This window comes from Biomphalaria glabrata, chromosome 8, assembly GCF_947242115.1.
Source record: "Biomphalaria glabrata chromosome 8, xgBioGlab47.1, whole genome shotgun sequence".
In the NCBI taxonomy this organism is placed as follows: Eukaryota; Metazoa; Mollusca; class Gastropoda; family Planorbidae; genus Biomphalaria; species Biomphalaria glabrata.
The window spans coordinates 45668354-45691622 of NC_074718.1; the positions used below are offsets into that span (position 1 = coordinate 45668354).

The 23269-nt window shown below is 38.6% G+C and overlaps 3 protein-coding genes across 4 annotated transcripts in view; 2 read left to right on the forward strand and 1 right to left on the reverse strand.

Moving 5' to 3' along the window:
- The first annotated feature begins 257 nt into the window (after positions 1-257).
- Positions 258-16718, forward strand: LOC106051200 (protein unc-93 homolog A-like). Its single transcript, XM_013206346.2, has 5 exons — positions 258-367; positions 5378-6825; positions 8794-8929; positions 13792-13923; positions 14452-16718. Exons 2-5 carry the CDS (start codon positions 5437-5439, stop codon positions 14688-14690), a joined length of 1896 nt encoding a protein of 631 aa, XP_013061800.2. The 5' UTR covers positions 258-367; positions 5378-5436; the 3' UTR covers positions 14691-16718.
- Positions 16719-17963: 1245 nt separating this feature from the next.
- Positions 17964-23269, forward strand: part of LOC106051197 (serine/threonine-protein kinase DCLK1-like) — a 31894-nt gene continuing 26588 nt past the window's right edge. For both annotated transcript variants that reach the window (XR_008779451.1, XM_056038930.1), the window contains exon 1: positions 17964-18086. The gene's annotated coding sequence lies outside the window, so the exon portion shown is untranslated. The remainder of the gene's footprint in view (positions 18087-23269) is intronic.
- On the reverse strand, positions 20016-21422 carry LOC129927852 (uncharacterized protein C2orf16-like). Its single transcript, XM_056039396.1, has one exon. The coding sequence runs from the start codon at positions 21420-21422 to the stop codon at positions 20016-20018; it is 1407 nt and encodes a 468-aa protein (XP_055895371.1).

Below are 23269 nucleotides of genomic sequence, written 5' to 3' on the forward strand. Positions count from 1 at the left end.
ACCAATAATATGTTATATTACAAGACAATGACACCTTTTTTAAACAAGATTTCATTACAATAATGATGTAAAGAATGTGACCTAGGAAGTGATAGCCATGAGAAGAAGTCTTGATAAAATTAATGCTAAAGAAAAATCAACTTTTTATTTCATAACAAAGCGAAAGAATGTACTAAATCTCTATTAATTGCCGGCTGCACACGCCTAACCTTTGAGATTAACTATTGCGGGCTACGCCGCTAACACATCAATCGAAGAGCAGACAACCTCGTTCCGTTCTGTCTGGTTACGAGATTGCATCAAACACTCAGTGATTTCAAATTGTTTCTTCTTTGCTGTTGAAAAGGGACACAATCTATACGTAAAGGTAAACTTGTATTTTTCGTCAAGGATGATTTCGCAGATAATTTAATTCTAAGATAATATATCTAAATGGGTAGTATTCGTATATATATATACATACATATATTACAGCTATTTTAATATAATTATATTATACATGTGAATATATATATATATATAGTTTGTGAAGTTCCAAGAATACGTAGGTCTACAAGAGTTAGAACTATCCTATCTTATTTAATATATATTACACAAAAAAGGGAGATTATAGTAATTAGGCAAATGTTAATAATACACATGGCTATACACTACGATTTTATATAGGTCCTAGAGACCTAGACAATCACGTCACACTGAGTGGTTTTGAACTGTGACTTCATAGCCACAATGAAAAGGGAAATTATCCATGCTATTTTTATCTTTATTCATCCCAATTAAATTCAATAAAATTCTGATACGAAGATGTGTAGCGCACTGTCATGTTCAGGTTATATGTAGGCCCCACTATAAGTGCTGAAAGAATTAGGAGTTACATCTAGGTCTGGGTCTTATACATATCATTTGGCTAACGGATGTATTATTCAGGTAACAAGGCAGACACGTCACGGTTGAATGGTTCTCGTGAATACATGGGTTAGTGCTTAAAGGTTATTTATTGATTATTTTTTTTTAAAGGAACCTCAGCACAGAAGGTCAGCCTGACAGATGAATAACGTCTCAATAGGACCGTAAAATATTAGGACACTGATATTTAGAAAATGCTTGTAAAATTAATAATATGGTCTTTTAAGTAAGTATGACATTGAAGGTCTAATTGACAGTCGATTTGTCTTATATTATGGTATGGTCCATGGGAGCTCTAGGAAAGACCTGCGTGATAATAAATACAGTAGGATAGAAGAGACTGAATCGAATAAGATGATTGGTTGTTCTGTTGCTTTTCAAAAATAAGCATGGGAACTTTGAAGAAAAAAAAATACTGTCATCTATTTTTAAACCGCATACAGAATGGTAAAGGGTGGGGGGGCGGCGAGTGGAAGTCTAACGTGACACGTTTTGTAGTCTATAACAGTTCAAGCATAATATCTACTGGACAATATCCTTATTTCCTGTTTTCTGCTATCCTCAGTTTGAGGAGGTCCTCCTATTATTGAATGCTTTGGGTGTTACATATAACTAACCGTATTTAAAGGAAAACACTGATGTTTTTTTTCAAATTCGAGTTAATGACATATTTAAATTCTGCGTAAAAAGTTGTGATAGTAAACAATTTACTATATTTTATTTAATTGCTTAGATACATTTATATTTAATAAATTAGACAGTAAATTCTAGACAGCTAAAAAAAAAGGGGGGGGGGTGATGGTCTTTGAGATTTTGTTTTTAGGTTAGGCATAAGTCAATTCCCTCAACAATGCCAAAACGAATCTAGATCTAACGAATCGTATCTTTTCATTCTTACAGTTGCTGTTAGTCTTAGTGATGTCCTATAATAGAGGCGAGTCCATAGCTATTGTGCAGTTATATATATTATATAATAATAATAATAAGGCTTATCGAAGATTAATGAGGAATGCAGTATTTCCAGTGGGTACGCAGCCCCAGATGCGACCTACATATTTTGCCACACCTAGCGGTGGCATAACCATTGGCCTTTGGTGGTCGATTTAGATTTTCTGTTCTTTTTTTGGAGAAAAAAAGTAACATTTTTATCTACACCCCTCTTTGTCCAAAAAAGTAGGCCTTAATAGATCGTTTGTCCGACTGATTCTAACAACCTGGTCAGAGTAAGCTAGCCTAGGCTATGTGTAGTTGGTCATGTCAAGACGACCAAGCGATAGTGGACAAAAATGTGCAAATGCTCCTTCTTCCCTAGTGCTATTCGAGCATAGAATGGGTTGCCTGAGCCAGCCAGGAAAACCAGTGACTTGGCAGAATTTAAGTCATTGGTTAATATGCATGACTGAATGCATGACGCGTAGGACGTAATCATATTCTTTTTTGAAGTAGCCTAACGTCTGTATTATATAAGGTAAGATTTTTTTTACGAGATTGTAAACTTTACTGTAGGTTTCCCATTATACAGTAAGTCAATAAATTAAATTAAATTGGGTTGTGTGACGTCACATAGAAACCAGGTGAAAATCTGACCGTTTTGGATGCGCAGAAAAATTACTTCAGAAAAAAAATCAATTACTAAGTTATTATTGAAAATAAAATAAAAAGAATAATATATTCATTTTCTGTAAATCAAAACAAAGATTATACCCCCAAAAATGTTTCCCTTTAATGATGCCTTTAAAATGTTACCATCTGCCTGCCTCAATTTATTTCATCTGGTAGGGTAGGGCCTACTGTTGGCCTACCGTGGTTATAACGATTTGTGCTGTATGCGTTGTCTGCTACGAAAGTAACCTACACACATTTTGGACATCTGACAGTATTGATTAGGCTTAATCGATCTGTTGTTTCTGTCGAGTACTTTATTTGATCTGAGGTGTCCGTATGTCAGCAGTTTTCAAACTGTTGGTCTTTTTTTTTAAGGAGAAAAATCTGTTTTATATGCATTGAAGTTATAAATCCATATTTGAGTTATTAATCACCCCTTTCACACACTTCACATTTCACACACTTCACATTTCACACAGTTCACACACTTCACATTTCTCACACTTCACATTTCACACACTTCACATTTCACACACTTCACATTTCACACATTTCACACACTTCACATTTCACACATTTCACACACCTCATATTTCACACAGTTCACATTTCACACACCTCACACACTACACACTTCACATTTCACACACTTCACACTTCCCACACTTCCCACTTCACAACAGAAGAAAAAAAAAAGTAGTTTTAATACAGAAAACACTAAATCACAATTTCCAATAGAAAAACAAGACACAAGCATAGAGGCACATGTCTTATTCCATACGCTAGAACAAATTCGTACGTACTCCTTCTTCCCTAGTGCCATTAGAGAGTGGAATGGGTTGCCTGAATCAGCCAGGAAAACCTAGCAGAGTTTAAATCATTGATTAACATGCATGACTAGATTTACATATGAAATGCGTAGGACGTAATTATCTTGCTTTTTGAAGTAACGTCTGTAAGATATAAGATTTCGTAATTGAATTTAGTTGACCCACGCCTTTTTAATAGGAGGAATTGTTTGTTGTAGACGCCAAGAGAATGAATATCTGCTGTTCAGGAAGGAAAACGCCTACGCTCCTCCCAGCTAGAAAAAAGGGGTGGGGGGGGGTCTAAATGTAAAAATTCTCGGGCTCGCACTTGAGGGGGCCCCAAAATGAATGTCCGAAATTTGATTTTACATTAAATATTACGCCATTATCTCATGTCATGATGTCGAATGTCAAAATTGTAGGGGCCCCTAAAGAGGTCAACCCCCCGGGCCCCCAAATCCCTAGCCACGCCACTGCCATGCCAAAGAAGCTTTCATCGTTCCCCAGAACCTTAGTTGGTTAAGGTGGGAGGGGGCGTGATCGTACATTTTTGGGTCTGGAGGAGCGTCACTAGTAAAAGTTTTAAGGAAGCTGCTTTAAGGGATTAAGTGATGCCCAAGTAACGTTTATATACAGTCGGATTTTTGTCTTTTATGTTGAGTTGAAAGGAAAAATATAAAATGTAACCCATAACAATAATATATATATATATATATATATATATATATATATATATATATATATATATATATATATATATATATATATATATATATATATATATTCTGATATCCTTTTTATGACTTGAACAAATTTATCTTGTAGTCAAGCTTTTAATACATCCCATTAGTTTAAAAGACATAGAAAATTATGGTTAGCCTGAGTAAAATAAATAGACTAATTAAAAATGCATCGCATATCACTCGAATACAGTTACCATCTCTTGAAGAGCTTTTTCATGAAAGATGCCTTTCCAAAACACTCTCGATTCCTAAAGACAACCTGCACCCATTAAACCACTGTTACATAAGATCTGAACGAAGAGATCGTCTCCTCTCCATTAGGACTAAATAGAAACATTTAAAAACTCCTTTATCCCACTTTCGGTCAGAGTGTTACAAGATCATCTGTCGTCATCGAGAAGTACATTGAAGTCTAATTCATAAAGTGCTGGTTGTGAGTGTGTATGTGTTTCGTGTGTGAATGTTTTTCGAATTTTTCATCTATACTGTTATTATACAGTAGTTACACTAATATTGTCAATTGTAGTCAAACTGAATTTCCATTTGATTGGATCAATAAAATTATCTTATCTTATCTTATATACATCCAATGGGCGTAAAATACAAACGATTTATGAAACATTTCTATCGGGAAGCACAAACACATTAAGTTGCTATTTGGAAAATTATTATTTTTAAGTTGACAAGCTGCTACCGGGAAATAGCCTACAACGTGTAAAAGTGAACTTGCTATCGGGAAACTCAGTGTTGAAACTAATCAGTTGTTCGGGAAAGACACTATTGATGTTGAGATGATGTTGGGAAACACAATTAATTAAGCCGCACTAAGTATGTTATAACGTACCAATAGTTCCCCTTTCAGACCTTGTGGTCTATAGGGCAGATCATGTAAAGGTCATCTGCTCTGTGGCCTACGGTTAACGAGGGTGTCATGTGGCCAGCACAACGACCAACAGCCTTTACTTTGCCCCAATTAATGTCAGGTATTCATTAGAGCTGGGTTGACTCAGAGGCGCTGTAATTGTCATCTATCTGGATGTGCTGATGGCGCGAATGTCCACTTGTATGTATTAGGGCCTCGTGCTCTTTCAGTGACTATCCAGTCACAACATGTCACAGTGGATCTCAAATGGGTGTGTGACAGGCGCTCAAAGATCCTGAAATTACACATCCCAGGATTCGAACCCGGGACCTCTGGTTTGGACGCCGAGCGCTTTACCGTCAGCCACCGCGCCTCCAACGTACCAATAGCGACTACTTCAAGAGACAAGTTATTAATTGCTAATGTTCTCATTGCACACAATTTCTTTTCAGAATGACATTCACAATGTCGCATTAAAGGCAACCGCTTGAGGTTACGTTAGAGCCACACCATGACGTCATCAGAAAGCCCCTCCCACGAGCAGACAGCGGAGAGTGCTGGAGAGAAGGCATCGGGACACCAACAGCTGCAGACGATCTCGGAGAATGAGGTCACGTGTTTTGAACCACACAGCGAGAAACAAGACAAGTATACACATATTACAAACAAAATTCTCTCAGTGGATGAATCTTTTCTTTACTCCAGCCAGGCCAGCTTAGCAGATTATCAGGTCCTGGGAACGCGAAAGCGTGCCCATACCATGCAAAATATTCACGAGAGAGCTAGCTTCCTCGACTTGACCAGCGAGCTCCACTTCAGCAAGATGCTTCACAAAGCCCTTTTCTACATCCGCGATGATGTGACCTTCGGATCAACAGCTGGGCTGAACATGCCAGTGATTGACACCCTGACCCCTGACCTGGTGCCCCTGAAAGAAGATTCGAACCTCAACACGGTGCCCAGCTTGAGTTACGCCAAGAATCTCCTGGTAGTCAGCCTAAGCGTGACCTTGATGTTCATTGCGCTGGGTTCAGTTCGTAACCTTCAAAGCAGCATGAATCACGAGGCAGGCGTGGGTGTCATCTCCATGGCGGTCAGCTTTGCAGGTTACATGCTTGGAAGTGTCGTGAGCGCCTCACTTGTGCAGATATTTCAGCCCAAGTTTTGCCTGGTTTCTGGATTATTCCCACAGTTCCTGTACATCGCGTCCAACCTTTACCCGGCAATGTGGCTCATGGTCCCTGTTTCCTTGGCTCAAGGCTTCGCTTTGGCCATCTTGTGGAACGCCATGAGTACCTACGTTGTTCTTTTAGCCAGGGGGAAAGCACTGCTACAAGATATACACTTCTCAGTGGTTTCCTCCCGTTATTTTGGATTTTTCGGATTGTTTTTTCAAAGTTATTTTGTCATCGGTAATTTAATTTCCTCTTTAGTTCTGTCACAAAGTGGGGCATCGCCTGCAGATTTAAATAATATAACAGACTTGAACTCCAATAGTTTTGTCACTGACAATACACATTCAATAAACGCCAGTATAGATGAGTCTCACAATAGCTCCTCTAACAGGTACATCACACCAAGTCATATTCATCTCTGTGGGGCCACTTTTTGGCAACACTTTGACCTGGGAGGAGAGGCGTATCATGTGGAGGAGAAGACGAAATATCTACTTTTAGGGATCTACCTTGGTTTTGTCCTGCTCTCAATAATCATAGCTGTTTTATTCCAAGAAAAACTCAACCCTAAGTTATTTGAGTCCGCGCTGCCAGCCTTAGAAAGGTTTAAACAACAGCTTCTATCTTTGAAGAAATTTTCTTATGACCGCCATTTTCTTCTTCTGCTGCCAATGCTGATGTATTCTTTTATGGAAGTTGGATTTATAACAGCAGAAGTGACCAAGGTAAGATAACTCTCTTTTTTTTTTTTTGGTGTCTGCTTTAAAAAAGAAGCAACACGAGTTGTGTTATCATGCTAAAACTAATGCCTGCAACCAAAACTTTCAAAAACAAAAACATTTTTACATTCTATACATCTCTCGCTCTCTCTCTCTCACACACACACACACTCACTCACAAAAAAACATAAATCCTATTTTCCCGCGTTTAAATTATACAAGTTTGTCTGGAGCATATGTGTTGCTACCGGTCGTTGACTTGTAGCACTAAACTGCTGGTAGACACCTAAAACGGTTGTAGGCGTAATGTGTCCTAACTATTAACTCTTTCTCTCCGTAATTAATTACCACATTCTGGTGGAATCAACGCTGGGATCGTCAGTTAGGAGAGAAAGAGTTAAAACTTTAATTAACTTGAATAACTTCCTATTGTGAACAAACTAAATAACACTTTATTTATAATATAAATAACATCAAGTTGAAATGAGATGAAATAACTGTAGTAGACCTTAGTGATAATATTCTTTTTAAACAAATATCGAACTCACTACAATAACACAACCTTTCAGTCTTAAGTTCTGGAGTCGTCTGTCCTAACATAGACCAAGTGACGACAATGCCACCTATGTTGCTTCATTCACAACCAATCTCTAACCATATAAACACACACACACACTCCTTAACAATATGTCTCACATTTGAGAACAGCTTGCATATCAATATTAAGACAATGTACATTTGAGCTAAACACTGTCAATGCGGAACCATGAGGCCTCGGTGCAGTGGCGTAGCTAGAAATGTGCGGGTGGTGCGGGCCGCACGGGGCATTATAAACCCTAGCTATGCCACTGCCTCGGTGTACTCTGAAGAGAAAAGCACTGACACTCAATTGAAAAAAAATCCATACCAGAATTAAATCCTCCCTTGAGTCCCCTCCTACTTTTAAAGGCACATTCCTCGTTCCATATGCTGGGACAAATGTGTACAAGTGCTCCTTCTTCCCTAGTGCTATTAGAGCATGGAATGGGTTGCCTGAGCCAGCCAGGAAAACCAATGACTTGGCAGAATTTAAGTCATTGGTTAATATGCATGACTGAATGCATGACGCGTAGGACGTAATCATCTTCTTTTTTGAAGTAACGTCTGTATCATATAGGATAAGATAAATCAAATAAAGCTGTTAATTTTTTTAAAAGTATAATAAGACTGTCCTTGGTACGCTCCATCGTGTTGTGGACGGTCGTTGACTTGTAGCACCAAACTGCTGGTAGACAACTAAACCGCTGTTAGGCGTATTATATCTTAACTTATAAAACTTCAAATAAATTTGTGAACAAATCTAAATATAATTTTTATTACAATATAGCCAAATTTAACTTAAGATAGAATGAAATCAATGTAGTTGAATTTAGTAAAATGATATTCTGAACAAAATCTGACTCACTACAAAAACACGTCTTTTCAGTCTGGCGTTCTGGAGTCGTCTGTTGTACCTAAAGACCTCTGGCGACAATACCGCTTGTCTCACATCATTCCTACTGCATATCTAACCTCTTCCCACCATTGAAACAAAAAAATATATACACACACACACACACAAAAACACACACACACACACACACACACACACACACACAAAAAACAATTGTTGGTCATGGTGACATTTTTTTTTATTCTTGCGAATTCTGGACACAAACTGCAGAATTAGATAGTAAGATCCTATCCATGGAATATAGATGTTATAAAAGGATCCTAGGTAGGTTTCAACTACAAAGACCGCAAGCAAATGACGGCCAAAAAAAAAAAAAACCACGAAAACTTAAGGTGAAGGTTATCCTTTAATTAAAGCATAATAAAACTGTTCTTTCTCCCTTATCACGGGATAATTTTTTTTTTTTTATGTTTATGATATCTCGTTGAAACATTGATTTTATTTTATGATATCAAATAGTGACTGTGTTTTATGTCTGTCAGGCGTACGTCACGTGTGCTCTGGGCATCCATATGGTTGGTTACACAATGATTTGCTTTGGCGTGTGTGGATGCCTCAGTTCTTACCTGAGTGGATTTCTCAATAAATTCACAGGCTACAGACCTTTAATGATCACAGGTGAGGACTTATCTTGATTTCATTTACTTGAAGTAATTTACTTCTTCTAATTCTGGATGGAATTAATTTCTTGTTATTGTCTCTATGTAACTGTCTCGATGTAACTGTCTCGATGTAACTGTCTTGATGCAACTGTCTCGATGTAACTGTCTCGATGTAACTGTCTCGATGTAACTGTCTCGATTCGATGTAAATGTCTCGATGTAAATGTCTCGATTCGATGTAACTGTCTCGATGTAACTGTCTCGATGTAACTGTCATGATGTAAATGTCATGATGTAACTGTCTTGATGTAACTGTCTCGATGTAACTGTCTTGATGTAACTGTCTCGATGTTGGACATTATAAGTCTAACTGCAAGTTTTTTTAATACAACTTTCCACACAAATACTAACTTGGTTTTAGAGAAGCGTGTACATTTCCCAGGCTTCAGTAACTCTGTGTAAAGGAAGGGGTTAGGGAGGGGGGGGGGGGAAATAGAAGACGGTTTGATTTCCTGCTATTTAAGAATCCATTGAACTCTCTTGGGACCACACTGTTACAGGAATCTGTGTTGCACAACCTTGAAGTAGCATTGATCGTATGATTTCTGTAATTTAAAAATGGTATCGTTGAAATGGGGCTTTATCCCTATTGTAAAAATAGCAGTTTTTAAATAATTTGTTTTTAGTGGGATTAAGTTGGCAGGGACCACAGGAGGTAAACTAGACTCTGGTTATTGTATGTAGTACACAGCCGTGTCCAGCTATTGCTCGTAGTACACAGCCGTGTCCAGCTATTGGATGTAGTACACAGCCGTGTCCAGCTATTGCGTGTAGTGTTTCTATACATACATGCGAACGTTACTTCAGATTTGAAGATAATTACATCTAAGCCCAAACCTCTGGCAGCAAGGTTCGAACCGGGGACTATCGAGACCACCTGACGACAATCCAGAGCGCAAATCAGACGAACAGGCTGACATGCAGCTGTGTTCAGTCGAGACCAGTCGTTATAGTATTGGTCTCTATTGTGTGTAGTACACAGCAGTTCTAAAAACTAGGGAAGTATTGTGCGTCATTCACGATGACAATCAGGCCCCATTAGTGACCACACATTTTCTTTTTGAGTCTTTAAAAATAGGATCCATTTTAGTTTCATTCCGCACTATCCCCAACAACTAAATCTCAGCGCAATGTAATTGTTTGACCTTTAAGACTCGGATATTGTTTATTTTGATAGGCCTACATCTTTTTGAAATGTAGCAAGCTATATATCGTCCCGAATAATGCCGGTCAATGTTTATACAGATTTTTGATATAAAACAACAGAAAGGGTAATGTCTCAGCTATACATTTATATCTTTATCATTTAACTACTCGAGCTATATAGTTTATGGAATCCCTATATTGATGAAATTATTTTAAAAAATCAAGCAAAACATTAGGGTTCATTAAAGAAATTAGTAGAAATCAAACGAGAACATAAAACTAAATGCTATTTAACTTTAGTCAGGCCAATCTCAGAATTTGCACCCTCAACTCAAGAAAACATAAAACTAGAACAGTGAGAATATTCCAATTTCATTAGAGTAACACCATTAGTAAAATCACTAAACTTAGAGACAAATCAGGACAAAATAATATAAGGTAGCTATAATAAATGATAAAACACTTAACCATACTTTCCAAATAGAAAAACAAACCTAATGAAATACTCAGAAAGACACAAAGATAGAGGCACATTTCTTATTCCAAACGCGAGAACAAATTCGTACAATTGATGCTTCTTCCCTCTTTCCCTTATAGAATGGAATGGGTTGCCTGAATCAGCCAGATAAACCAACGACTTAGCAGAGTTTAAGCATGACTAGATTGACGCATGAAATGTAACATCTGTATTTTATACGATAAATTAAGAAGAATACATAAATTGTCAGTTAATGAATTACTGTTGTATATATTTGACTTCTACAGTGTGAAAAAAAGAACCATAGTGTAGCCCCTTTATTTTGTATTAGTTATGGTCGGGATTGTTATCGCCGAAACGGCGGGTAATAGCCGATACCGTTTAGGATCAGTAGTGTCGTCTGCTACAAGGTGCTCAAGGGTCACCAGCTCCTGATTTTTTTTCTTAGGTTTGACCCCAAACCCTTTCCCCTGTTTGGGTTTAGCTGCAATGCAACGGAGGTATGAATTTTCAGTTTTCTAACTTAACAAATACATCGTATTTAAATTTGACAAAAGAAGTATGGGTCATCAGTTAAATATATATGAACGTTAAGTGCTTAGGTATACCACTAGGTTTCAAAACCTTTACCTATCCCTTAGTCTGTTGGACCATTGGGGCACCATTCAAGATTCGTCGAACGTATTTCTCCATTCCTCTCTGTCTTTTGCCTTAGAACCTCTTTCAATGGCAGGCCCGTCCATTCTTTTATGTTGTCCTCCCATCGCTTTCTCTGTCTGTAAAAAGTAAAGTTCCCCTTTCAGACCCTGTGGTCTATAGGGCAGATGATGTAAAGGTCATCTGTTTCTGTGGCCTACGATTTACGAGGGTGTCATGTGGCCAGCACAACGACCAACCGCCTTTACTTTTCCCCAACTAACGTTAGGTACCCATTAGAGCCGGGTGGACTCAGAGGCGCCCGAAGATACTGAAGTTAAAAAACCCAGTCGTCATCAGGATTCGAACCCCGGTAGCCTAAGCGCTTTACCGTACAGACACCGCGCCTCTATTTTCTCTGTCTGGCTCTTCTTTTATTTTCCTGGTAGTGTTCCCTGAAGGAAGTTCTTTGCGAGCGCCGAAGATCTTGTAATATGGCCATAGATTTTAAGTTTTATTTACGATAGTTAGGATGACATCATGCTACAGCAGGATCTTAGGTATCACATTCAAAGACCGTATCACAAACCAAGAGATTAGAGACAGGGTTTCAAAGCACAAGTAAAGCATGTAAAATGCAGCTTAGTTAAAGTGCAATTTAAAAATGCAGCTAATAAGTTATTTCAATATCTTATCATTTACATCTTTCCGCAGAACGAGATTTCCTAATATTACTGTTTCACGCAATACTTGATGGATGTGATTAGGAGGAAATAAAATGTGCTCTGTGTGTTGTGTGTGTGTTGTGTGTGTATTGTGTACATTGAGGAGTAAATAACATTTGCTGTGTTCGATGGTAAGATAGCCTCGAGGCTGTTACACATTCACACTAGTCAGTAACTACAATGTATTAACTAAATGACAGGGGAAGTAATTACGACCTTATTGCTTAGAATTATTTCCACCTTGTCATGGAAACAAAATAATATTTCTTACTCTAGTAAAGACAACAGCAAATATGTAAATACTTTTCGGCCAAAAAAGTTGTATTTAAAACGGCCATGTTGTACTTTTAAAGTCAATGACATTTTCTTTTCAATAGATCGAAATGTACTTTACACTAATGACAGTTTCTTGTACTACTGAATCAAAAAAAAAACATGAAAACAGAAAGTTTCACTTCTAAAGGTCATATCAAATACAGAAAGTTTCACTTCTAAAGGTCATATCAAAATTCCATTATTAAAAGCTCTAGATTTTGAAAAATCGTGTAGGTGTGCCATATTATGTGTGTGTGTGTGTGTGTTTCCATACACATCAAGAGTAGGCGACTTTCCCGACCTGTCAACTCGTGATTCCTGGATAATTTATAATTTATATTACTACTTTCATTATTATTCCTTTTCATTTGCTTTCATCTTGATGTCGTGTGGATTGTTATTATTTGTAATGACTGCCTTTGTAGCACGTGTGCTTTGTGGCAAAACAAATAAAATTGTTACATTGTTGATACTTGATGACATTTTGGAGAGGTATCCCATCATGCATAACAACATTTCCTCTTCCTCACTGGAGCATGGCAATATTTCTATTACCAATCACAATTCTGTTGCCTCCGGATCCTCTAAAGCGTCAAGGCAGTGTCAGCCAGGGGCGGACTGGCTATATGGGCTTTTGGGCAAATGCCCGGTGGGCCGGTACCCAAATGGGCCGGTTGGGCCACCGAAAGGTCCGCATGGATGCCACTAAGTATTAAATTGATAAAGGTTTTATAATATTCTCTTTAAAAAAAAAAGCGGACATCTGAGAATCGTATTTGAAAGAAATCACTCTACAGTGTAATACTAATTTGTTCTAGTAAACTTTCCGAGATAACGTAATAGCCTACATCCGTAGACAGCGCTACTAGTAGTGCGCTTCAGCCTGGGCTATTAAAAAGTAACATAAGGCCCTTTTTCAAATACGGTGCTCACAACTATCGACACTCAAACTTAACATAATGATTTTGAGGACAGGTAGGCCTATATTTTAATGCCCATCACATGATAAGTAATTTATGGGCCTGATTGTATGGAAATGCCCGGGCCGATTTTGACACTCAGTCCGCCCCTGGTGTCAGCTGATATTATCAGTAATGGGCAACCTCTGTCATGGGATTTGTTTGTAAATCTAGGGGAAAATCGCAATGTCACACGTGGCACGTGAAATACGCAAACTCCACACTCCGCCTTCATTGTACACAACTTTCTTCTCATCTGCTATACTTAGGAGGAAGTACAGTCTTTCAACAGTCCAAGGCGCGCGCTGAATAAAGCCCTGGTGCGCACCATAAGCACTACTCCTTTTGGGAAGGGGTGAGGGGGGTTACAGCATAGTCTGCAATACGAATTCTGAATCTGGCCAAACGTTCGCATTAAGGAAAAAAAATGGCAGGGTAAGTCTCTCGGATTTCTAGTCTTATCACTGTTTCTATGACCACAGATTTAAAAAAAAAAAGCAATGAAAAATGCAGAGCACATTGTTACAAATGCTGCATCTATGACTTCTTCCCTCCACAGCCGTTCTGCTCAATCTCGCGGTACTGGTACACATGATCGTCTGGAAACCAAGTCCTAACGAGTTACTTCCCTTCTTTGTTGACTTTGGACTGTGGGGAGTTTCTGATGGTATCTTTGTCAGTCAGGTCAATAGTAAGTATGCATAAATCACAAATCTTCCAAATTTCTAACTTAAAAAGTATAATAAATAAACTGTCACATTTTTGTATTGTAGAACCGCACATAACCGTTTTGTGGTACATAACAACAGTTTCAGGAATCCAATCGCTCCCACAAAAACATTTATACTTCTTGGAACCTTTGGGCTTCCATAGGAAATAAGGACAGATCCTTCCGAAAGAATGCCAATAACTTCGTTCGTCTACAACAAAGGACAATGGACAACCGAGTGATCGTCAAGTTTGGACAGTTTATGAACAATGTTAACGTGAACTGTTGTGTAAACCGTAAACTTATGTTAGTGTCTTATGTGTTGTTGGCAAGGTAATCTCTTCAATACTGAATAAAAAAAAATATAAAAAGTAAAAAATATATATATATATAAATTGATATACATCCCTCTCATTAGGTTATCACTATAGGCCTACAATATTTCGATTATTATCAGTATTCTATTGAGTGTCCACGATGTGTGACCTTTAACCTTTTCTATTTCCCTAGGTCTCTTGAGTGCCACATTCCCAAACAACTATGAAGAAGCATTCGCAGGACTAAGGATAGCTCAAGGCTTTGGGGTGGCGCTGGTGTTTGCTTGTTCCGGTTTCCTGAGCATGCTGGCCAAGATCTACATGACAGGTGCATTCGCTGTATTCAGTACCGCAGCCTATTTGTTTATGGACTTGACGCGAGAACGAGAGATGAAGAGGAAAATCGTTTTATTGCAAGAGACATCCATTTAAAACGACAACAAAATTCCTGCACATAAAGAAATTATTTTGACACAATTTTTTTTCAATGCGCATGATTGAGTGACTAGATTATATTGTTTTAATGTCGGGTTCATGTGCCTCTTTCTATTAGGAACAATAGTTAACTCTTTCTCTCCGTAATTATTTTCCACATTTTGATGGAATTATTCATTTATCTCATTTCTGTTTCACTACCCTGTTAAGATTTAACTTCAATAACTTTTTTTTGTATCTAATCAGGGAATGTTATCTGTGGCATTTTACGTCTCGAGAGACGATCTTTTCCCTTTGCAACTTCTTGTGTGGCTAAAGAGGCCAATCCTTGATACACAGCTGCGATCGCAGGTTGGGCATATATAATCACCAGGCGCCGTTGCATTTTCACCCTTCTTTCTGCTTCTGTTGTGTATGGCATCTACAATCTGTGACCCTTCCTTTATGCTCTCTCTCCATGTGTATCTATCCAGTGCCACCTCTTCCCAGCTGCCAATGTCGATTTTGAAGAACTTCATGTCGCGTTTGCATACATCCGTATAACGTAAAAGTGGGTGACCGGCGGCTCTCCTGCCTTCCATTAGATCGCCATACAGGATGTCCTAATCAGGGAATGTTATATTAGGTTTAAAATTAGAGAAGAATGCATGCTATTTTTATATAACACAAATTAAAGTTAATACAACAAAAATTTAATGGGGTCAAATCAACGTTGATATCGTCAGGAGAGAAAGAGTTAATCAACGCAGACAAGTTAAAAAGGAGATTAAAAAAAAATTATTTTCTTTTTTCTTTAAAACATCAAAATATGGAGCATCTACGTAATTAATTTATACAGCCAATACAAAGTTGATGAGGGCGCTGTGGCTGAGTGGTTAAGGGCTTGGCTTCCGAACCTGGTGCCATAGGTTCGAATCTCGGTGAAGATTTGGATTTTCAATTTCGGGATTTTTATGGCGATCCACCCAGCTCTAATAGGTACCTGACTTAAGTAAAGGCGGTTGGTCGTTGTACTGGCTACATGACACCCTTCTCATTAACAGTTGGCCAAAGAAACAGATGACCTTAACATCGTCTGACCTATAGGTCGCAAGAAAGGGGGAAAAAACAACAACAAAATTGATGTGAGGCTGAGTGACATAAGCGTCTCAGGTTCGAATCCCCGAGGTAGTCTACGATAGGTAGTCTATGAAGTCGTAAAGCCTTTGTTATAGAAAAAATTATCGTGATAGAACCATAGACATAAATAAATATAGACTGGAAGTAGGAAGTTATTTTTATTTGGGGGGAGTCAAATATGTTTTATGTACTATATCTATGTGAAAAAAAAATGGCGGCGATTGAGCTATAAATTCTAGGACTAACATTTCAGCCAATATATACCTTTGATCTTTAGTTTTGAAAAGTGCAAAAATGCCATATTCCCAATATTTGTCTTTGTTTTATAATCATAGACATAGGCAAATATATATAGGTTTGTGATGTGAATCTACACACTTATCTTTTCCCAAATATTTCCGATAATAATTTGTTCTTTATCGTCCAGTCTATATATATATATGTCTATGGATAGAACTAACAAAAATGTACACCGCGATTCCAAACATTTGGTCACTAGTAAAAAAAAAAAAAAAAAAGTAGTAGGCTCGCCTTTACACTTTAACCCTTAAAATGCGTGTGGTAGTTTAGCCTCTAAACGTCAGACTTGTAATTCCATTTTGTATGTATTATTTTAAAACAAATCAGCACTTTAAGGGTTAACGAAGTTTGGATATTTGTATTTATGTGTCCAATCCATGACTCGGTGACTTTTGTATTTTGTCTTCATTTTTTTTTTCATCCGGTTTTGATAGTATTTATTTGTCTCTTTTATTTTATTTAATCAAAGTTTGTAAATAGTTCATTTTTTTCTTCTGCTTGTTATGACATCATGAATAATTCTTTTCGGCGTTTTATCACGACTCTGTTATATATAATAATTATTTCGTCTTTTTGCTTGTTGAAAAAATAAATTGGTGAAACTTTCAGTCTGTTTTTCTTTTGAATTCAATACATTCTATATCTTAAACATACACACGTCAGGGCGTATTCACGCATGCAGTGGCGTAGCTAGGAATTCCCCATCATTTGGGGGCTTGACCTCTAAAGGGGCCCTTGCATTTGGACATTCGACATCATGACATGAGATCATGGGGTAATATTTAATGAAAAAAAAAATCGAACACTCATTTGGGGGCCAGGGTGGATTTTCAAATTCCCCCTTCCCCACATGTATTCATGCTTCAATAGTAAAATAAATGTCGTTCATTTTGCGAACTGCTTTCTTAGTGTGGGTATATAAAGTTTTGTACAAATACTCCTTCTTCCCTAGTGCTATTAGAGCATGGAATGGGTTGCCTGAGCTAGCCAGGAAAACTAGTGACTTGGCAGAATTTAGGTCATTGGCTAATATGCATGACGCTTAGGACGTAATTATCTACTTTTTTTTAAAGTAACCTTTTCTTATCTTATATAAGATATAGACCTATCATTAGAGTGTTATATATACTCTGAGTTGATATATACATTCGCTTAACCAAATTTTTTTTTTTTGGGGGGGGGGGGGGGATAGAAAATGGGCATACCGTATACATGTTCCATTTTTTATAAATTTTATCTAATCTTATATAATACAGACGTTACTTCAAAAAAGAAGATGATGATTACATTCAGACATGCATATTAACCAATGACTTAAATTCTGCCAAGTCACTGGTTTTCCTGGCTAGCTCAGGCAACCCATTCCATGCTCTAATAGCACTAGGGAAGAAGGAGCATTTGTACAAATTTGTCCTAGCATATGGAACGAGGAATGTGAAGATTATGGTTCAGTGTTTTATGTATAATTACTACTTTACTTTTGAATCTTCTGTCCTGAAGGCTTTCTAAATTTAGTGATTTTATTAAAGGTGTTACTCTAGTCAAATGTGAATATTCGTTTGTTATGAATCTCACTGCTCTATTTTGTGTCTATTCCAGTTTCTTAATGTTTTCTTGAGTTGAGGGGTCCCATATTCTATTATTGGCCTGACCAAGGTTAAACAACATTTTATCATTCATTAGTTGTAAAGAGCAAAATAATTTCTTTTGAAAAGAATTCTCAGCTGCACAAAGGGAATTGTCTTTAAAACAAAGTTTTTATGTTACTTATTTAGTCAATGCACAAACGAAGCCAAAGATGAATATTAATTTTGGAAAAGTCCACAACATGAACAAATATGGTGTGCACGTTTCTGCATCATTTTGACGTCACTAGCTCGTAGTCATCCCATGTCGGGAGCCCAGATTTCTAATCTGGAATAAAAACATGGAGTAGCTTTCGATTTGGACAACAGGTCAAGCGTCGAGAAAATGGTAGGTTGGTTCTATCCAATGGCAATGAGGAGTTTGAGCAACGAGGCTCATTAGATCTTGTCTGGATTCGAGATATAGATCTAGATCTATGCCGAACTAGATATAACTATAACCATGTCTAATAGATTTAGATAATGTAGATGTTTTATTGTTTATAATGTGAAGTTTTAATAATAATAAATGAGACTTACTGTCAGACTCATTAGTTAACATTCAAGTTTAACTTAGGATAAGGTTTGGAAAATTGTTTTCATCTAGATCTAGAATCTAGAGTCAAGAAGACTATCTAGTGTTAGTTAAACTAGTTAAATTAATTCCAAATATTGAAGATACTAGATAGATATTAAATTTAATTTGTAATATTGTAATATTATATAGGCCTACATATCTAGATTAAATTATGCTGTAATTATAGAGATCTAGATATCTAGTCAGGTATATCTTATCTTCAAATTATGGCTGCCTGGACGTGCGGTTTTAGCGCTGGACTGTCGTTTGGATTTATCGATGGTCCCGGGTTCAAACCCTGCCCGCTCTCATCCCCCGTCGTCCTGCGGGAGGTTTTGGACTAGGAAGTAATTATCTTCAACTCTGAAGGAACATCCGAAACATTTAAAATAAATAAACAAACAAACAATTAAAGACATTACTTCAAAAGAGTAGACAATTGTGCCCTATCGTATCCGTACATTAGCATTTAGTTCTAGTAAATAGGCCTTCTAATATTAATTGATCATTCTTATCTTATATATTACAGACGTTAATTCAAAAAAGGAGATAATTACGTCCTACGGATTTCATGTGTCAATCTAGTCATGCATGTTAACCAATGACTCTGCCAAGTCGTTGGTTTTCTCTTTTATATGGACCTAGATTTTTTTTTTCTCTCTGTGTAACCAAGTCAGCATGATTCAGCAGACTAGAACGTCCCAGGTCTTACTTAAAAGATCAACCAATCAAAGCATTAGTCAAGTGGCGAGGGCCTTAAAAACTATTTGATTTTATTTGTGTTCGCTCTACTAGATATATTGAACATAAATGAATAACAGCACCAGGGACCAAGTTTTTAAGAGAGAAAGTAGTGAACTAAATGCTACGAAAATAAGGGACTGCGCCGACCAGTGACTCTGGAAACGACAACCCCGCCTAGCGATAACGCACTGAGCGAACTTATACTCTAGACCATCGGAATGTCCAAAAAAACAACAACATTCTTCTGGTCCAGAGTCATTTCGCCCGTATGCAAATTACCACCCCAGTGGTCAATGGTCACATGCCCTAGCTAGCCCCTTTCCCCACCTTGCAGCATCCGTTCACCAACAACTTCAATTGTCGTTTCCAGGGTCACTGGTTCGAGCCTTGGTCAGCGCAGTCCCGTATTTTCGTAGCAGGTGCTGTTATTCATTTATGTCTAATATATGTATGTATCATTTGTTTCAGCACCTATCTTCAACTCTATATTTTCGCTCTACTAGACTAGAGGCAGTGACGTAGCTAGCGTGGAGAGAAGAGGGAGAGAATTTTAAAATCCCCCCGGGACTCCACTGGAGAGGGCCCCCAAATGAGTGTTTTTCACATTAAATATTACGCAAAATGCAGGGGCCCCCAAAGAGGTCAAGCCCCCCCCCCGGCCCCCAAATGATGGGAAATTCCTAGCTACGCCCCTGACTAGAGGAAACTAGAAGTTTCATAATGTAACGTTTCTCACTACCCTGGCTCTCTGCAAACTTCACTACACGACACTAACAATTCAAAGAACTACTCAGGGCTCCAAAGTAACGTAACAGTTTAATGTCTAATCACAGTCAATACTGTACAGTTAGTAACAACGTAACTGTCTCTCCGTCTCTTCCTACTCGACTCTCTGTTCTGGACTGACTAAACACATTCCGGTCAGTGTTCAGGCCTTCTATGACGGACAGTATCTCTTCACTCCGTGATGGTTCTTGACCGTGATGGTTCTTGACCGTGATGGTTCTTGACTGTGATGGTTCTTGACCGTGATGGTTCTTGACTGTGATGGTTCTTGACCGTGATGGTTCTTGACTGTGATGGTTCTTGACTGTGATGGTTCTTGACTGTGATGGTTCTTGACCGTGATGGTTCTTGACTGTGATGGTTCTTGACCGTGATGGTTCTTGACCGTGATGGTTCTTGACCATGATGGTTCTTGACTGTGATGGATCTTGACCGTGATGGTTCTTGACTGTGATGGTTCCCGTGATGGTTCTTGGCCGTGATGGTTCTTGGCCGTGATGGTTCTTGGCCGTGATGGTTCTTGACCGTGATTGTTCTTGACCGTGATGGTTCTTGGCCGTGATGGTTCTTGACCGTGATGGTTCTTGACTGTGATGGTTCTTGCCCGTGATGGTTCTTGGCCGTGATGGTTCTTGACCGTGATGGTTCTTGGCCGTGATGGTTCTTGGCCGTGATGGTTCTTGACCGTGATGGTTCTTGACCGTGATGGTTCTTGGCCGTGATGGTTCTTGACCGTGATGGTTCTTGACCGTGATGGTTCTTGACCATGATGGTTCTTGACTGTGATGGTTCTAGACTGTGATGGTTCTTGACCGTGATGGTTCTTGACCGTGATGGTTCTTGACTGTGATGGTTCTTGACCGTGATGGTTCTTGACTGTGATGGTTCTTGACCGTGATGGTTCTTGACCGTGATGGTTCTTGACTGTGATGGTTCTTGACTGTGATGGTTCTTGACCGTGATGGTTCTTGACTGTGATGGTTCTTGACCGTGATGGTTCTTGACTGTGATGGTTCTTGACCGTGATGGTTCTTGACCATGATGGTTCTTGACCGTGATGGTTCTTGACCGTGATGGTTCTTGACTGTGATGGTTCTTGACCGTGATGGTTCTTGACTGTGATGGTTCTTGACCGTGATGGTTCTTGACTGTGATGGTTCTTGACTGTGATGGTTCTTGACCGTGATGGTTCTTGACTGTGATGGATCTTGACCGTGATGGTTCTTGACTGTGATGGTTCTTGACTGTGATGGTTCCCGTGATGGTTCTTGACTTTGATGGTTCTTGACCGTGATGGTTCTTGACTGTGATGGTTCTTGACCGTGATGGTTCTTGACTGTGATGGTTCTTGACTGTGATGGTTCTTGACCGTGATGGTTCTTGACCGTGATGGTTATTGACTGTGATGGTTCTTGACTGTGATGGTTCTTGACCGTGATGGTTCTTGACTGTGATGGTTCTTGACCGTGATGGTTCTTGACTGTGATGGTTCTTGACTGTGATGGTTTTTGACTCTTTGACTTCGATTCGTACTTGTGAAATTGCGAGGTGACGATGTTGGCCGTCGCAACTCGTCATGCTTGATATCTCGTCTTGCGATGGCCTGGGGCGATTTGCGATGGCTAAACACACACAGCACCACCCCATCTGTGTCACCACCAGGTTTATAACAATAGTGACATTTTAGCGTCTGTATCTGTGGCATTTTTCGATCTCTTCCCTTTCCAACTTTCTATGTGACTAAAGAGGCCAGTCCTTAATACACAGCTGCGGTCACAGGTTGGGCATATGTAATCACCAGGTGCCGTTGCAATTTCGCCCTTCTTTCTACTACTGTTGTGTATGACATCTGCAATGCGGGCCCCTTCCTTTATGCTCGCTCTACATGTGGATCTATCCAGTGCCATTTTTTCACAGCTGATAGTGTTGACTTTGACGAGCTTCATGTCGCGTTTGCATGCATCCGTATAACGTAAAAGTGGGCGACCAGCGGCTATCCTGCCTTCTGTTAGATCACCATAAAGAATGTCTTGTGGAAGTCGACCTACTGGCATTCTATGAACGTAGCCAAGCCAGCCAAGGTGTCTGCTGCTGATAACATAGCTGATGTCCTGGCACCATGCTCTTCGTAGCACTTCCTCATTGGTTATTTTATCTTGCCACCTTATTTTAAAGATCCGCCTTAGGCATCGGAGGTGAAAAAAAATTTAGCTTTTTTTCCTGCTATGAGTAGGTCGACCATGTTTCACTTCCGTATTGCAAAGTACTAATCACACAGGTCTGGTAGACTAAGGCTTTTTAGCACAGTTCTTTATAAAACGAGGATCAGTCATGGTCGTGCTCTAAAACGTGGTGTAAAGAAAACAAGAAGGTCAATATAAATCTACAATTGTTCAGTTACTAGAGATCTGGAGGAAGTTACCACAAATGTACCGATGCAATACACTCTCTAAACTATGAGCTTAGCCCACCTCCGTCAAGGATGTAAGGATCTAAGAATCTTCAGTTTTGAAGGAACACGCGAAACATGTCAAACAAAAAACAAACAATTTACAGCCCAAGAATGGCTTATCTCAGACACGGCTATAACTCGCATGAGAGACGACCGCACCCCAAAGGCGATCTTCTTTGGCGAACTTAAAGTAGGACGGCGTAAACAGAGGTGCCCCCCCGCCCCGTAATTGTTATAATGATCAACTTGGGTGTCATTCTTGCCGTCACTGGCAAGGAGGAAAGTAGCTGACAGGAGATGGCCTCTAAAAGAGACAGTTAAAAAGCTCTCACAAATTCCGCGAAACAAACACACATTTGAGATCCAAAATGAAAGCCCTTATTGAAGACAGGCGCAGAAGACGAAAGTAAAACTTCAATAGATCGCTGGCGGACAACGACTTTGTCTGCATGAGATGCGGAAGAATATGTAGGTCGCAACTGAGTTAATCTTAGGAATCATAGACATTGCCATTTTTTTAAATTTATATATTTTTAAGATCATGTTCCTTGAACCATCACAGATTTGTGGGCTGTGGCATAGAAACATTTTCTGAAAAATAACACACACACACACAATAACATTTCTAGTTAATTATAGCCTACCATAAAACATAGTTTTATACTTTAACATTTTTTTACGTGGAGAAAAATTAACATTTCATAACAACTTTTTCATTTTATATTTCTCGGAATTTTCATTTTTTATTTTATTTTAGTATTTTCTCTTATTCCAAGTTCCCAGCCTCCCTGTTAACAATTTCAATTGGGGTCGTCAAAGATTTGAGTACCCCATTGTAAAGCATTTCTCCTTAACCCCTTTATTGTAAATAAAAAAAAGAATATTTAAACGAATTAGTACTAATTAGTAGATTGGTACCACACAAATGCTATTATCTAGGTGGGCACAATATTGGCTAGTTAACATATAGGTC

Coding starts and splice junctions, on each gene's coding strand:
- LOC106051200 (XM_013206346.2), top strand. CDS start 5,437: ATGACGTCATCAGAAAGCCCCTCCCACGAGCAGACAGCGGAGAGTGCT. Junction 6,826..8,793: donor TAACAGCAGAAGTGACCAAG/GTAAGATAACTC, acceptor TATGTCTGTCAG/GCGTACGTCACGTGTGCTCT. Junction 13,924..14,451: donor CTTTGTCAGTCAGGTCAATA/GTAAGTATGCAT, acceptor CTATTTCCCTAG/GTCTCTTGAGTGCCACATTC.
- LOC129927852 (XM_056039396.1), bottom strand. CDS start 21,422: ATGACGAGTTGCGACGGCCAACATCGTCACCTCGCAATTTCACAAGTA.